Source organism: Rhopilema esculentum, chromosome 14 (assembly GCF_057945365.1).
Source record: "Rhopilema esculentum isolate cy_ngs chromosome 14, ASM5794536v1, whole genome shotgun sequence".
NCBI lineage: Eukaryota > Metazoa > Cnidaria > Scyphozoa > Rhizostomeae > Rhizostomatidae > Rhopilema > Rhopilema esculentum.
Window position 1 is genome coordinate 10,298,014 of NC_142828.1, and position 14,757 is coordinate 10,312,770.

At 36.1% G+C, this 14,757-nt stretch overlaps 2 protein-coding genes across 2 annotated transcripts; one reads left to right on the plus strand and one right to left on the minus strand.

Moving 5' to 3' along the window:
- LOC135696498 (proline-rich protein 5) lies at nucleotides 1–6,326 on the plus strand. Its single transcript, XM_065215900.2, has 4 exons — nucleotides 1–152; nucleotides 1,978–2,204; nucleotides 3,565–3,959; nucleotides 4,310–6,326. The coding sequence occupies exons 2-4, from the start codon at nucleotides 2,027–2,029 to the stop codon at nucleotides 4,697–4,699; spliced, it is 963 nt and encodes a 320-aa protein (XP_065071972.2). The 5' UTR covers nucleotides 1–152; nucleotides 1,978–2,026; the 3' UTR covers nucleotides 4,700–6,326.
- Nucleotides 6,327–6,776: 450 nt separating this feature from the next.
- Nucleotides 6,777–13,784, minus strand: LOC135696495 (uncharacterized). The gene is made up of 5 exons (XM_065215897.2): nucleotides 13,401–13,784; nucleotides 11,930–12,277; nucleotides 10,331–10,642; nucleotides 9,155–9,868; nucleotides 6,777–8,297 (listed from the first exon to the last, which is right to left on the minus strand). Exons 1-5 carry the CDS (start codon nucleotides 13,782–13,784, stop codon nucleotides 8,184–8,186), a joined length of 1,872 nt encoding a protein of 623 aa, XP_065071969.2. The 3' UTR covers nucleotides 6,777–8,183.
- Between the last annotated feature and the right edge of the window lie 973 nt (nucleotides 13,785–14,757).

The following is a 14,757-nucleotide window of genomic DNA, read 5'->3' on the forward strand; positions in this document are numbered from 1 at the left end:
TATTGTTTTTTTTAATTGAAAAAATGACCTTATCGTCGAGATCACTTGGATACCAGAACAATTCACTTCAATGACAGATTTACCTCACATTGACTTTGCAAATAAGATCACAAAGACAAAGGAAGGATGGTTGCAGGCAGAGGCAGGATAAGGTATATCAAAGTCTTTTGTATTTTATTACACAAGATTTCGAATCATTTGCAAATATTTATTTAAGGCGAAAATAGTATTATCAATAGTGGCTTGATTATAAGTGATACACAAAATGTTCAACCTAGGCCTTTTCGAAACTAATGTTTTAGGCCAAGAAGGCAATTGATGAAAGAGGCATGAAAAAACAAAGGTCAAGATACATTTTGGTTTTCAAACATATTTAGATACTGCGAATACTAATTTGTTGTGTCAATGATTGCTCATTCAATTTTCGTTATTGATAACATGGCAAATTAAACCACTTTTGGAAAATTCACGTTTGTAATTATAAAGGAGCATGAAATATTTGTAGAGTTATTACTTAATTGTTGATCAAAGTAAGAGCAAGTTCATATGGAGAAAAATCAAAAGCATTTTTCCAGTCCCATACACCTATTCGACTTATGACCTTTTTTTGAAAAATTTATTCAAATTCTTTTGTACAAAATTTTTCACCTCAAATCTGGATTTGGAGCAATGATTTTAGTCTACTTGGAAGTTTTCGTCATGGTCTTGCTCACTATATTGATGTTATGACAACATAAAGATAAAAAGCTTGTAAGAGATTTGACTGTGATTGGCAACTAAGAGGGTAAAGTTTCAACTGGATTGATTTTTGCAGTCAAACTTCATTTCTCTGTCAAATCTAAAATACAAGCACAAACAATATGAAAAATTGTATCGGGCTTAAAATTATGGTGATAAAACTAAATCTGAGATTAAAAAGTCATATAATTAAGTTTGGAGAAATTTCCAAAACATGGCTGTAATTGGAATTGGTGAATTTAGGTGTGATCCTGCCTCGTACGTCTTTTCTCATAAAAAATAGCATGAGCATTCGCACAAGAAAACATTTAACCAGCTAGCCAATATCTTGCTTGAGCACTTCCAAGATCTGGCCTAAGAATGGAAATATTTTCCTAAACAGATTTTCTCTACAAAGAAGGGAACCAAGTTCATTTGCAAAAGCACAATCTGCAATGATCATTAAAAATGGCTTATTATAGTTTTCTGGTCATGGCAGGAAAACACCTGCATATGAAAGGTTTATAATTATTTTTCCAGCCAGCCAAGATTCCCCATTGAGAGGAGAAAGACAGAGAAATCTTTCTCCATATGATTACAATAATTGATCAACCAATGATGAAAAAAATTGAGCTTGATTTTATCTACTTAAAAGTATGGAAATCAAGCTCAATAAAGGAAAAGTATATAGTGACCATTTTCCAACCTAATCAAGTCCTCCATTGTATCACTGTTATTTAAGACTCATCTTCCTAACAGTGAGTCATTGCGCTATTCAGCCATCCTATACTGCATTTCAGACAGTCTGAAATCGATTTTGGTTAATCCGCAGAAATTTACTGCCATTGTTTGGATCGTCACCTGGATAATTTGCCATGCCTGCAAAGGCTCATTGTTAACATTGTTAACATTTTCCATTGTTTATGTATCCACAGTAATCTAAACAACAACACTTTGGTGGTGTCACTTCATTTTATGTGTATACATCTACTATAATTAGTCAGTCAGTAAATTCATCAAGAAGCAACAGTCACACAGCATCATCTCCTACGGGAATGTAGGAATTCATATAAAATCAACCAGCGTATGGGAAACAGCACCATTATATGCAAATTATTCAGTTTTGGAAGAAAGAGTCTAATTCTTTTGACTAACAAAACTGATTTCTTTACTCAAATTTCGACAAACAAAGCATGATCTCACAAGGATGATATTTTTAATCAAAGTACACATCTAATCAAGAGCTTCTATTTCAACTAGATTTCAATGAAAAAATGTGACCATCCCAAGTGAAGAGCTATTTTGAAGTATGGATAGAAAAGGCAAGCCCCCAAACTTACAACTTGGTGACAAAGTGAGTCAAAAATTGGATGTTAAACCAAAGCCTTTCAAACAAGGGATTCATTTTCGAAGGCAGAAGAATAGAGAATGGGAAGATTTTAAAGAATGGAAGGCAGTGTCACATTCAGTATCAATATTGTTTAATGGTAAGACATATTTATTAATGCTTTTTAAGTCTTATTGATTGGTGTTTTTATTTATTTTTTTCTTTGTTAAGTTAACATTTTTCAGTGTCTCATTATTCACATGTGGTAGTTGCAAAAACTCAGATAAAAATTATTGAGTTATTTTCATCATAATTTTGCAATTGACAGATTGATTCAGCTCATAAAGCCACAACACCTGCAACAATTTTTGGAGTACTCCTAGCAATTTGTGAAATTTAAGTTGAAAGTCATCAAGCATTGCACAAGTTTAGTCTCCTGCAGGGTAATTTTGAATGTGAAGCATTGCTTAAATGACTTTTTAAGATTTTATTTTCGTTTCTGAGAGTTGTAAGAATTTTGACATTACACATTTCAAAGTTGTAAAACTTTGCCATGAAAATTTCCATTCCTGTGATAATTGCCAGACAGCATATCACTGCATATCACTTTTTGCAAACAGTTATTGAGATTTATTAGAACAATTGGAATTTTCTGGGATTTCTATCGAAAAAATGGACAATTTGATTTTTGCTAAAAGGTGTACGAGATTTGTATGGAGTGATATTCTCCGCAAAGGAGCTATTATGTGCGAATGATATTTACAAGTCATTACATGATGCTCAGAGAAAAGAACGATCGAATGATTATGATTAATAAGAGTAACAAATAAATCGATAAATATAAGGAGAATACAGAGATAAAGAGAAATGATAAAGAGAGAAAGAAACAAACAGTCAACTTTTTATAATAGTTATTGAGAACCAAACTGGCGCCATTAACGTAATGATTTTCGGTCATTTGGGCGTGATTGTTAAAAAATGAGGATAGATGAGCGGTTCAGAAAGTGCCTGCAGAAATTGTGAGTATTAACTTTGTGCCTGCAAGCGCCGCCAACGCACTCGCGCAGATTAAAATAGATCTGTGGAGCCCTATTCTTATTAGACCATTTTCTTACAAGAGTAGCACCTGATAAGAAATCACGATATGCTAACGAAAGGCGGTAAGATGTAGCTAAATAAGCCTTTAATACCGGAAAATTTTTATGGAAAAGCACAAACATAAATTCTGTTTTACGGATATCCCTGTGGTTTCCAAAAGTAACCAGTAACTTTTTACAACGTCAATAAAATACGGATTTGTTGCAAGTTTTTTTATTTGGCCCCCTTGAAGGGCCGAGAAAGATAGAAGAAGGAGAAAGAGAAAATAGTTTGTCTCGTTTGGTATGGTCTTTTAAAGATCGGTGACGTTATTTTTCTATGCTTTTTGAGCTCTGTTGACAATGTTAGCATATCGTGTGTGAATAAAATGCTGACTATCTGTCATTGTCGTTGACTAGCTTAGGTTGACTCGTTTTCTGCAGGGAAAAAGCTCAGCACACATGAATTCGAGAAGGTTTATACAATTGTGTCAAGTTGGGCAAATGCAGAAATGGAAAGTGGTGACCCAATGTATGATCTCTATCAAGAGTCTATCTTGAAACGTGGCATGATTATCCTTAGAGAAGACATAAAAGAAAAGCATGGCAAAACATTGTTGAATAAACTGGCTGATGTATGGGTTAGGTTTTATGGTGGCCTTCTGCCAATGTTGCAGATTATTTTCAATATGATGACAACAAGAGGCCTAAACATTAGGCAGATGACGTTGCAGAATTTCAGAGATGTTGTCTTGTTAAAGACAGAGGCTAAAGAAGCAATATTTGCATATCCAGGAGATGTTCCCCCACCTGTTAAGCAAATGCTGCTGGTTCTTATGGTATGTGGTAGTTTCAATATGCTGTCTTACAACGTTAGTCTAGAGATGGTGTCACAGAAATTGAGCACTGCAGTCTTAGTGTAGGCTTCTTCTTGCTGCATTTTTTTATCACACCCAGTTTATTTTCTTCTATTGTAGCCGTTCTTCCAAAACCGATTTCACTTTGCCTAGATTTTTTGTGAGTTTAATAAATTGGAGAACCATCCTTTTCATAGAACTTCCCTATGTTTACAACATATAATGTCGGGTTTCCGTCCAAAAAATTGCTTATCAAAATTCCTAAAATTAGGAAGCTATATCGCTTAAAATAATATTTCAATTGCTTGTTGATCGAATTAGTTTTGTTGCAGAGTGTGCATGACAGCCCGCACCCAAGTGAAAACTACTTGAAACTGGAGCAAATGGCGTCAAGAGTTATAGTCCCATTACTAGGAGCAAAGATTCTCTATCAAGGAGAAAATGTGTTCGCCAAAGGGAGCCCGGACCCTCCAGACGGTCACCAGGGCAAGGCAACAAAGAACAGTAGCGGCGAAAGCCCGCACGGACCATCCACAAGGAAGTTACACCGGCCATTTAGCATGGTTGATCCGAGCCCGAGTGAAAAAGATCCGGACTTTGATGACCTGATCCAGTTCCGGCAGCAACAGCGACACAGGTATAGTTACGGGGGAAGGCTTAGTGCAGTCGACGAGGGACAGCAAAGCTTGGCATCGTCTTTTGGAAGTCTTATTGATGACTAGTGGGGTGTCTGCAACGCTCTAAATCATCTGATATTAGCGGATCTATCCAAGGTCACAATCGGTATAAGGAATTGACCCTTGCAGCTCGCGTTCTTTCATTTCGGTACGTCATCGTCAAAGCATCTTTTAGGTTTTTGACTTTGATTTCCTCATAGCTATTTTAATTACTTTTAAGGGTTACCACAAATGACATACGCCACTGCGAACAGCTAGAAACCGTTCTTATTTTCTCTTTGACCTGGACACTACCAAAACGACATTTTGAAAATAACCAGAATTCCAATCAATGTTCTTCTAAGGGTTAATTAAAAAGATTTCACTAGTTTGGATAAAGCTTATTTTTGGCAACAAGTTAAACATTTTTTCCACCATAAGGTAAGCTTCCCCTCCCCTAATGCGAGTCTCGTGCAATTTAAGCACCCAGTTGCAACTGCTGATTGGACAGAAAGCCCTTGATGGCTTAGGCAACACTTCAGTATTGGGTAAGACTAAGCAACAGTTGATCGTCAATATGTGCAATTTTATATTAATATATGAATGAGAGAGACATCGTCGTTAATTATGATGTATAAAACAACTATTTTATAATCCTTATTGACATTACATTCAACAATACCTTGAAATGTTCCTCTTGAATTATTTTAGATTAAAATGCCATTTGTTATACACACTTTTGAAAAATATTTAGTTACAATAAAAAACAGTCAACTCTTCAAACATTAAGTTCTGATGGAAGTGAGGACTAGACTTAGCCATCTTATATCTAAATTTGCGTTTCAAAACTAATTTATTAATGAGGAACGATAATTAATTATAAAGATTAACTATAATTATGTTATAGAATCTTTTATTTTTCAAGAAAACGACAGTTTATGTAATCAAAATCACAAAAATTGTTTTAATTAACATTCTGAAGCGGAACAAAAGTCAACAGATGAGTTGAATGACTATGTTGGCCTCATCAGTTGTACACATTTTTGTCCAAATGTGGCATTTTCAGAAAGATTCTCGGCATCTACTTCGACAAATATTAGACCATTATTTTAGATCATTTGCTGCAATGAAAAACCGGAAACAAACACACACAGATCTATTGGCCTGTAGTAGCCTGTTTTGAGTATTTCAAAGAAGGCCTTCACCAGATGCCGCGATACCCTTTCATCAGTTGCCGCGAGTCCTAAGTGCCCAGTTGCCTCCTCCAATTTCTGACCACTTTTTACGTCACTAGGTATACAACTGTAGCATTCATTATTAAAAGGCAAGGCCGATTGGTTCGGTACACCTCTACTACCTTTTTCTCGGGGTTGCTTTCACTTACAGTTTTCTAATACCACTTTGCAGAAGCATCTAAACCCCCTAACCGAGCAAGACCTCTGTCTTATAGAATACCTCTCGCCTTTGTCGAATATAAACATATAAATGAAGTGTGTAAGAAGAATATTATGTACTGAGAGATGCGTTTTAATATATAAATACATATAGTTGTATGTGACAGAGTAACTGCAATTTACTGTAGAAACAAAGATGCGAAATAGATGGTTTTTTATTTGTATTATGAAGCAATGCTTTATTGGTAAACCTGGAAACAGGAGTGAGCAATCTGTGAGTTGTGTCAAAATTGATGATATTTTAATTTCAGTTTTTTCTGTCTGGTTCTGCTTTATCATTCAAGCATACTTGAGCTGATATGATCGATGGCAAAGTTAAATCGATAAAGGCTATTTGGATTTTGGAAACCAATATTAGGATTAACACTATCAGAAAAGCCAGAAGAAAGGAGATATTCAACGTTTACAAATAGGATCGTTATACGAAATTTTATAACTTAGATTCCGTTGTATATAGTACGACTGCAGGATTTACAAGGTTATATGAAAACATTAAAGATGAATGCACTACTCAACAGACAACTGTAATCAAAGTTTAGGAACGAAAAGACTAAAAACTTCAGCATTTTTACAAATATGAAAAGAAATGAACGTTAAATACAGTAAAAGTGGAGAATAACACCGCGTTTCAAGAAACAAAGATAAGCGTTGCATGCAAAGCACTTGCATCTCATACTACAAGGTATTGGTATAAGAAGGCATTGGTATTACAATGCATTGGTATTATATGCTACAAAACGAGGTTTCGGTAACGAACTTAGTCGTAGCAAAGAATAGGTTCTCTGTTTTCAATCGTGCTGTCCTCGATTAAGCACAAATCAATCAGTTTCAAGAATATCCAATTTATGCATACAAAATGTATGAAAAGGTTACATTTACAAAAGTTAAAGAAATAAAACCAACTAAAGTAAATACAAGCCCTAATATCTTTTGAAGCGCTTTTTCCATATACCTACACACCTTAAAGGGCATATGTCGCATTAACAGTTGGCTAATAAAACAAAAGCGTTTGGAGTGGAATTCCATTGTTTCGTGACTTTTCCTTTCTTTTTCTTTAATTTTTACTTCCATGCTTTGTGCTAAACAAAAGAGATAATTGTATTGCATTAGCCAATCATGTTCACGACACATGCCCTTTAATCTTTCCGAATCGTTTTCTGTTCCTGAGTATGATGAATCTCTAAGTATTCATCTTTATGTATGATGAAGAAAACGCTTGCTATAATGAGCGCACTTGGTGAGGCCATTTCACGAGCACATGAAGAACAGTCTAAGAAAGTTTTTTCAGGCTTTCATGATCAGGTATCATCATACTTTGTAAGTTTCATCGGTGCCAGAAATGTGAAATTACAGATCTTCAAATTTTATTGCAAAGAAAAGGGCTTAGCTCGAATCATCTTGCAGAAAACAGGGATATTATACCATCTTGCAGAAAACAGTTGCAATAAGTATCACCTCGTCGTAAAAGGATTCGGTGACTAAATATTCACCACCCTAACAATAATTCAAGGTTTTATGGTTTCATATTAGTCCATTCGTCTAACAAGCCCTGTTGGTGGCCACTGGACTGGACCACAGGAACATGACAAAAACGTTGCTTTAATCAAATGACGTCACCAAGTTGTCATAATGTCGCAAGAAGTTTTGGGTATTTCTACCTCCAACACACAAAAGCATAGAAGTGGGAACGGAAAATTGTATTAAAGAAAGAAAAAAGGTTGATTGTCCGAAGTATAAAAACTTTACTGCCTATGCTACTAAAGTAGCAGCCAAAAAGGCTTTCGTAATAATACAAGTCTATGACCATATAATAATGGCCAAAAGAAGACCTCTTCATATATATATATATATACATTGGTGCCTTTCCGGTTGAAGTACAAACGAAGATTCAGTCGATAACTACAAACGCCTTCAGAAACGCAGCGAATCATCAAACAATTGCATTGATGCTGCCAATAAACAATAGCGGAATCATTGAAGGGTTCATCACCGTTTACTGTTGATTGTTGAGTACCACTTTTCAATATGATACATTAGAGAACCGCTTCTAAACATATAAATATACATCTGCAAATCTTCTATACGCTACTTTGTTATCAAACATCACTCTCAAAGACAATTCTCTGGTGTGTTGTGGAATGTACGGAACTCGGAATATGGCCGATGCTCTTCCAAAGTCTTTTCTTCGTACAGCCAGCTTTTTCGTTACCCTGTAACAGCAGAAATATATTTCATTAAAGTAGATAGTACAATGAAAGATAGTAGAATGAAAGAAAATCAAGAATGAGAGAGCGAAAGAACGAAGTTTTCGAGAATAAAATCACTTGTAACAAGCGTCAGTTTAGGGAATGGGGTAATGGGGTTCCCCCGTAGTTGCGTCGTGGTCTGGACTAAACTTCTCAACAGGCTTAACATGACAACTCTTTTTCGTCAGCATATACTCAAATTTTTCGGAAAATTGGCCTCTTTCATCCTCTCTAGAATTTGATCTCCCAAATACTACTTATCTCTAAATGGCTCTTTCTCACAAGGGTAGGCATGGGAAAGTGGGTTCCCTTTTTGAGAGGAAATAGGTTTTTTCAGAGACGTCATCTTCTTACGCGTAACGTAAGCTTACAATTGTATATTGAGTGAAGAGCAGCCCGTATAAAAGTGCTATATGAATCTCCCAAATACTACTTATCTCTAAATGGCTCTTTCTTACAAGGGTAGGCATGGGAAAGTGGGTTCCCTTTTTGAAAGGAAATAGGTTTTTTCAGGGACGTTATCTTCTTACGCGTAACGTAAGCTTACAATTGTATATTGAGTGAAGAGCAGCCCGTATAAAAGTGCTATATGACAAAATACCGTCTTTGGTACCTCTCTCGGACTATCCCGGATTCCCTCTGATGCTGCATTGCCAGAACATATGAACTTCCCTCGTGCCTGATAAAATGCATCTCTTCTTGTCATACTTTATGCAAACTTAGCATTCTATGTGCATTGCTTCACGATTTGTACTTACCTCGTGGAAACTTAACAAGAAGAAAGATGCAAAAATCTTAATATTTTGATTAAAAAGTCTCACCTCAAGTTTTCCTTCAGCCATCGTTTTTGTCCTTGTTTCTAGTGATCTCAACTCAGCCTCCATCTTTGATATCTTTTCTTCAACTTCCTTGAGTTTCAAATCCTTCAATTCAAGCTCCTTCCTTAATTTGATGTTCTCGTCGGATCCTTCTCGTACCTTTGAAATACCGTCTGATGACTCTGGACATTCCTCAACTTTCCCAATAATATGATCGGTTAAATTACGTTCACTTTCTAGGACGCAGATATCAACACCACTGTCTCTTGTGTGAACACACTTTGGACCAGCTTTAGATTTTAAATCACCACTTCTCATTACGGATCCATGGTCTACATTGTTATGATCGAAAAAATCATCGCAACTAGTTGTAATACCTTGTTTGTTTTCCTCAATTTGTACACCTTTTTTATCCATCTGACCAATAATATTACCCATTGGATGTTTATTATTATTTATCAAAACTTCCTCTTTACTAAGTTGTTTAGCTTCACTTCCTTTATACTCGTCTTTAGATTCAAAGCCCTCTCTTCCTTCACCACCGTGTAAATGGCTCATTTCAATGTCCTGGATGCATCCAATCTCTTTATAATCTGCCTCATCATAGCTGCACTCTGAGAATAGAAATCTTAGGCGATCCAAAACCTCTTCTCTCGTAGCCTTTTGATTGTCAGTTTTGGTGGTGTCTTGGAGAAGCATTGCATTGACTTGAAGCAGCTGAAATTGGTAAATAATTTAATAAACCAAAACGCAATTTCAATCCATGGTCAATCGTAATAAGCAATAGAGAAAACCCTATATAATAATTTTCAAGAAAAAACGGTTCAAACTTACATTGAATCTTTTTTGCATATGATAGCTTCCTACAATATGATTAATGCAGAGAGAGAATGTGTGTGTGTGTGTGTGTGTGTGGAGGGGGGGGGGGGGAGGTGGCCACACTCCCAGATAACTCAACCATACTATGGCATAAAAAGCCCGCTCAGAACACACTTTATCACAAAATCTTTGACTGATGAGCAACTGGGCAGCCCAATTAGTTAAAAAAAATTTGCTTTGCTAAACCTCTGTATGCTGTAGAAAAGCATTGGCTACCTTTAATTAACTTGTATTCATTGTTGTTTGTTCATTGGCGCTTCGCAGGGTTCTTTATTTTCTACAAAAAAACAATTTTCTTACCTTATCATTTTCTTCAGTTAAAACTCCAATTAGTTCATTGGCCTGCACTAACAATTCTTGAGTGACTTTCAGCTGTTCAGTTGTATTGATTTTATCTATGTTCCAGTCGTCTTCAAACAAATCAGAGTGTCTTTTCTTTGCCAAATTCCACTCTCCACTTGCCCTTTTGGAGTTTTTACGTGTTAATGAGCACTGATTTCTTTGTTGGACAAAATCCTTGTGTGTGAATTCCTTTTTGATAGTGTTTTTTTCTTTGAAAATATCATCTTCTGATGATGTTTGTGTTGACACATCCATAACCAACCCTGCAAACTATTTCAAAATAGAAAATATCACTAAAAACCACAGCAATTCTATAGGAAAAGGATTTATCTAGCTTATTAACAGACTGGTTGACTGAAACAATAAGTAGGTGATAAGAGTAATTACAATGATATTATTCTCAGAAATTGAGGTCCTGATAACTGAAAAAGCTTTTTTATCTGGAAAATATGGTAGATAAACATTTTGATATTTCAAGCTTATGTTTTGCTGACTTCAATGCACTTCATGCTGTGTGCACGATTTGCTAGACCGTCAAATTTAAGATTACTTGGTCCCTAATTTCCAATATGTTTCTGTTATGTTTTGCTATAAGCATTCATTTCTGTGGATAATCTCTGCCATAGCTAAACATGATAGACTTGTGTAAGAAAAATAATATTGAATATTCACCACTGAGCACCAATACCTAATGAACAAATTCTTGGGACAGGGTGTCCTTCTTATCACTCTGCAGTAAAGTTTGGGTGTATGTATATTTGTATTATTGCACCCTATTGTTACAAATTTGTTAGATGTTCTAAACAGGGGCAGATCCAGAGCAAACTTGAAGGAGGGGCAGTTGGTAGTGGGGGCGCTGAAAAATTTTCGAAAATTGATAATGAGAGTATGCTGTATACAACAATTTCAGATCCATTTTAGAAATAAATAACATAACTTTGATGTAATCCTTGAAGCAAATTAACCTATCGGTCACTTTTTCACCTGATTCTCATTCTTCGCACCATTTCCAAAAAAGGGGACCCAGACTTGCTTCAACTCATCAAGGGAGAGGCAACTGCCCCCAGTTGCCCCCCTTAAATCTGCCACTGGTTCTAAACCCTTTAGGAAAAACCTTCATGGGCAACTTAAAAGGGAAGTGTGTTTCTATTGATTTAGGATAGAATAAGCAAAATAGTGAGAAAATTATAGATTTTTCTATAAATGGAATGAATGTTTCTCACTGGCATGGAGATACTGTAAGCTAAAACAACTGGAAAAAAATTATATACAATTTAAATCTGTTAGAAAAATGGTAAGACAAAAAAAACATCAATTAGTATTCCTTTCATACAAGAGCTGTTTGTGGCTTTAACAGTAAATTGCTAACAGGAAAAGAACATGGTAATACACGGACAAGAAAAATGAAAAAATAAAATGCAATGGACAAATGGTCAAAATTTTTAAAAAATCAAATGGTATCAAAGGTTGAAGCCTTCAGAGAAGCAAAGAAATATTTTTCTATTTGCAACATTGGAAATTTAAAGAAAGAACACTGGAGAGAAAGGATAATGATACCTGTGAACTGAAATCTTCTCTTTCAACTTCCTTTTTTTCAGTCAATTCTAGTGAAATTTCTTTTGATTCCACCTCAGTGAACGAATTTTGTAACAATTGGTCTTTGCTTTTCTCATCACTAGAAAGCACTTTGAAAGCATCATTTTCTGATTTCAAAGAAACACACTCTTCTTCTTTAGCTTTTAATTGATACTCTAACTTGGTTACTTGCCCTAGCAGCCTAGCAACTTGAGATATTGATGTGTCTTCTTCTTTGTTTCTCATTGCCTTCTGCAAATTCTTGATTTCCATTTCAAGATCTTCTTTGAATGAAACTAATTCAGACAAAGCTTCTGGTCCAAAGATGCTCTAAAAATGAAAAACTCAATTACAAACAATAATATAAGCATACTCGTTGAAACTAGAAAGCATGTGTTTGCCTTTGATTACATCTGCTAGTGAGGTATGTATTGGCAGGGCATCAGAAGCATTTTACAGTTGAAGAGGCACAGTTGGAGAGGCATCGTTGGAGAGGCACAATTGGAGGAGCATTGGTAGGATAAGTCACTATATCTTAAAAATAGACACCATTGCAATGGTTTACAAAGGGCAATTCTATAAAGAGGGGGTTTTCTAAAAATAAGGGAAAGTGACCCCTGGTGCTCCCTGGTTCTGTCATCCTTTTATCATAATGCCCATCACAATGTCTTGCTCCATAAAAGCAAATTTCAGGGCATCCCATCTTTTTGCCAAACAATTACGATTTTCAAAATCTTTGTTATGGTGTTTTTCCTTGGCACCCCCCCCCTTTCCAACCTTCCAACCTATGTCAGAGCCCATGAATTTAATTACTCTACTATCTATGAACCCGACTCTTTTTCCATTACAAAAGAACCAAGAGCTTTGATCTTTTATTGACCTGTACAAAATCTTTGGGATAGGATTTTCCAGGTCTGAAAAAAACCTTTTCTCCACCAAGTGCCAGTCCTAAATACCATGATAAGTTAACTCTTCCCTAGACAGATAACAAATAAAAATAAAAATACTCAATACTGATGATTTGTAAATTCAAATGATATATCTTTTACCTAAGAGGGTGCTCTCTCCTCGATTAGTCCACCTACTTTGAAGGTTCCCCCCACCCCTAAAGAAATTCCCCTAGATACAGAAATCCTATGTACCCTACTAAAATTTGTCATTAATTTCTTACCTTTAAATCTGTTGTAATTTGTCATTCTAGTTAGTTGTCTGTACTTAAGATAGACTTTTTGCTGTAGTTGAATTTTAAAATCTAACTGAACTGAACTGATTTAGACTTCTCTCAATGGCTGCCTTTTTGCCAACCTGATTAATTACTAATAAAGCAGCCGGGGATTCAAAACCAAAAACGCTTAAAAAATAAAAGAGTTTTAAAAGCTTAGAAGTTGCTGCCAGTGAAATGATCAGCTTATTTCAAACATTTGCTACCTACACGAAGCACAACAAAACCAACCTCGGTGGACATGGCTGCTTTCCTCGAATGCTGTAGTTCCTCTTTGAGTTTCTTGTTCTGTCTTAATACGGATTCAAACATTTGATTTGTTGGACCAGCGGTGTTTTGCAATGCTTCTTTTGCGGTCATATCTTTTTCCAGAAGGGAGTATTTACACTGCAACCTCGCAAGTTCAACTTCCAAACTTTCTTTCTCAGCGCAAACTGTTTCCAACTCATCTCTGGTGCCACGAAGCAATGAAGACAGCGTATCGACTCCGGCTATTCTAATTTTAAGGCTTCGGTTCTCTTCTTGCAGGGAGCAAATTAAATTATCACCAATACTAGGGAAGGCTGTGCCATTTTCCATCCTTTCGACTGAACGCTTCGTTTCGCTTCCCTCCATTTACGCAACCTTGTAACTTACTTTCACCGATAGAAGCTGAATTGAAAAGAGATAATTGTTTCCACGTGAAACCGTTAAACAACAACTGTTCTATATTGTTTTGTATTATCTCAGGATACGACTACAATTAAAGACGCCATTATTGATGGTAATCTCCTATAATAGCACCGATCACCCTGACAACGCAGAGGGGCAGATGAGAGATACGGATGGTTTACTTTTCATGTTGCAGGTACAAATTTGATAGAATCAATATTTCATATTTCTTGATTGAATTTAGCTTATAAATGGGCGAAAGACTGACTCATTCCAGTTTGTTCTCCAGGTGGCTGAAGACCCAACAAGCAGTAGCGGAGCCACGGGGGGCAGGGGCGAAACTATCAGGGGATGTGGGGGGGTGTGACACCCCCCCCAATCCAAAAAATAGTCGATTTCGCAGGGCAATCGAAGATTTCGCAGGGCGCCAAGAAGAGCTTATTGCCACGCAGAAATTCCACCTCTGAAGTTCGTAAAGAGCCGTTTAGGAATTTTGAAATATCGTATTTGTTATGAACCTCCCTTCCTGACATTGCATTTTAGAGAACGGAACAGGTATGTAAGGAAAAGCTCCGTTATTTGCAAAGCGAAAGCATTTCTTACCGAAAGTCATAGCCAATGGATGCAATGATTGATGCATATGTTTATGAGGGCAAGGTTGAGTCATGCAAATTAATTTAAGTTGTAAATTATTTTCATTACAAGCACGGCGTCACTGGGGGGGGGGGGGGGGGAATATGGGGCTGAAGTCCCTCACTTTGGTCAAGATAGGAATTTTTTTATTATTTTTTCTATTACTTTTTAACAGTGCATGAACTAAAAAACATAATAAATCGTTAAGATATCGGTTTTGTTTCATCTAATTGCTAAGTTATTCACGTATATTTTTCTTTTATTTGCATTAATTCAGTAAATCATTTTCTGTATCATTGCAATG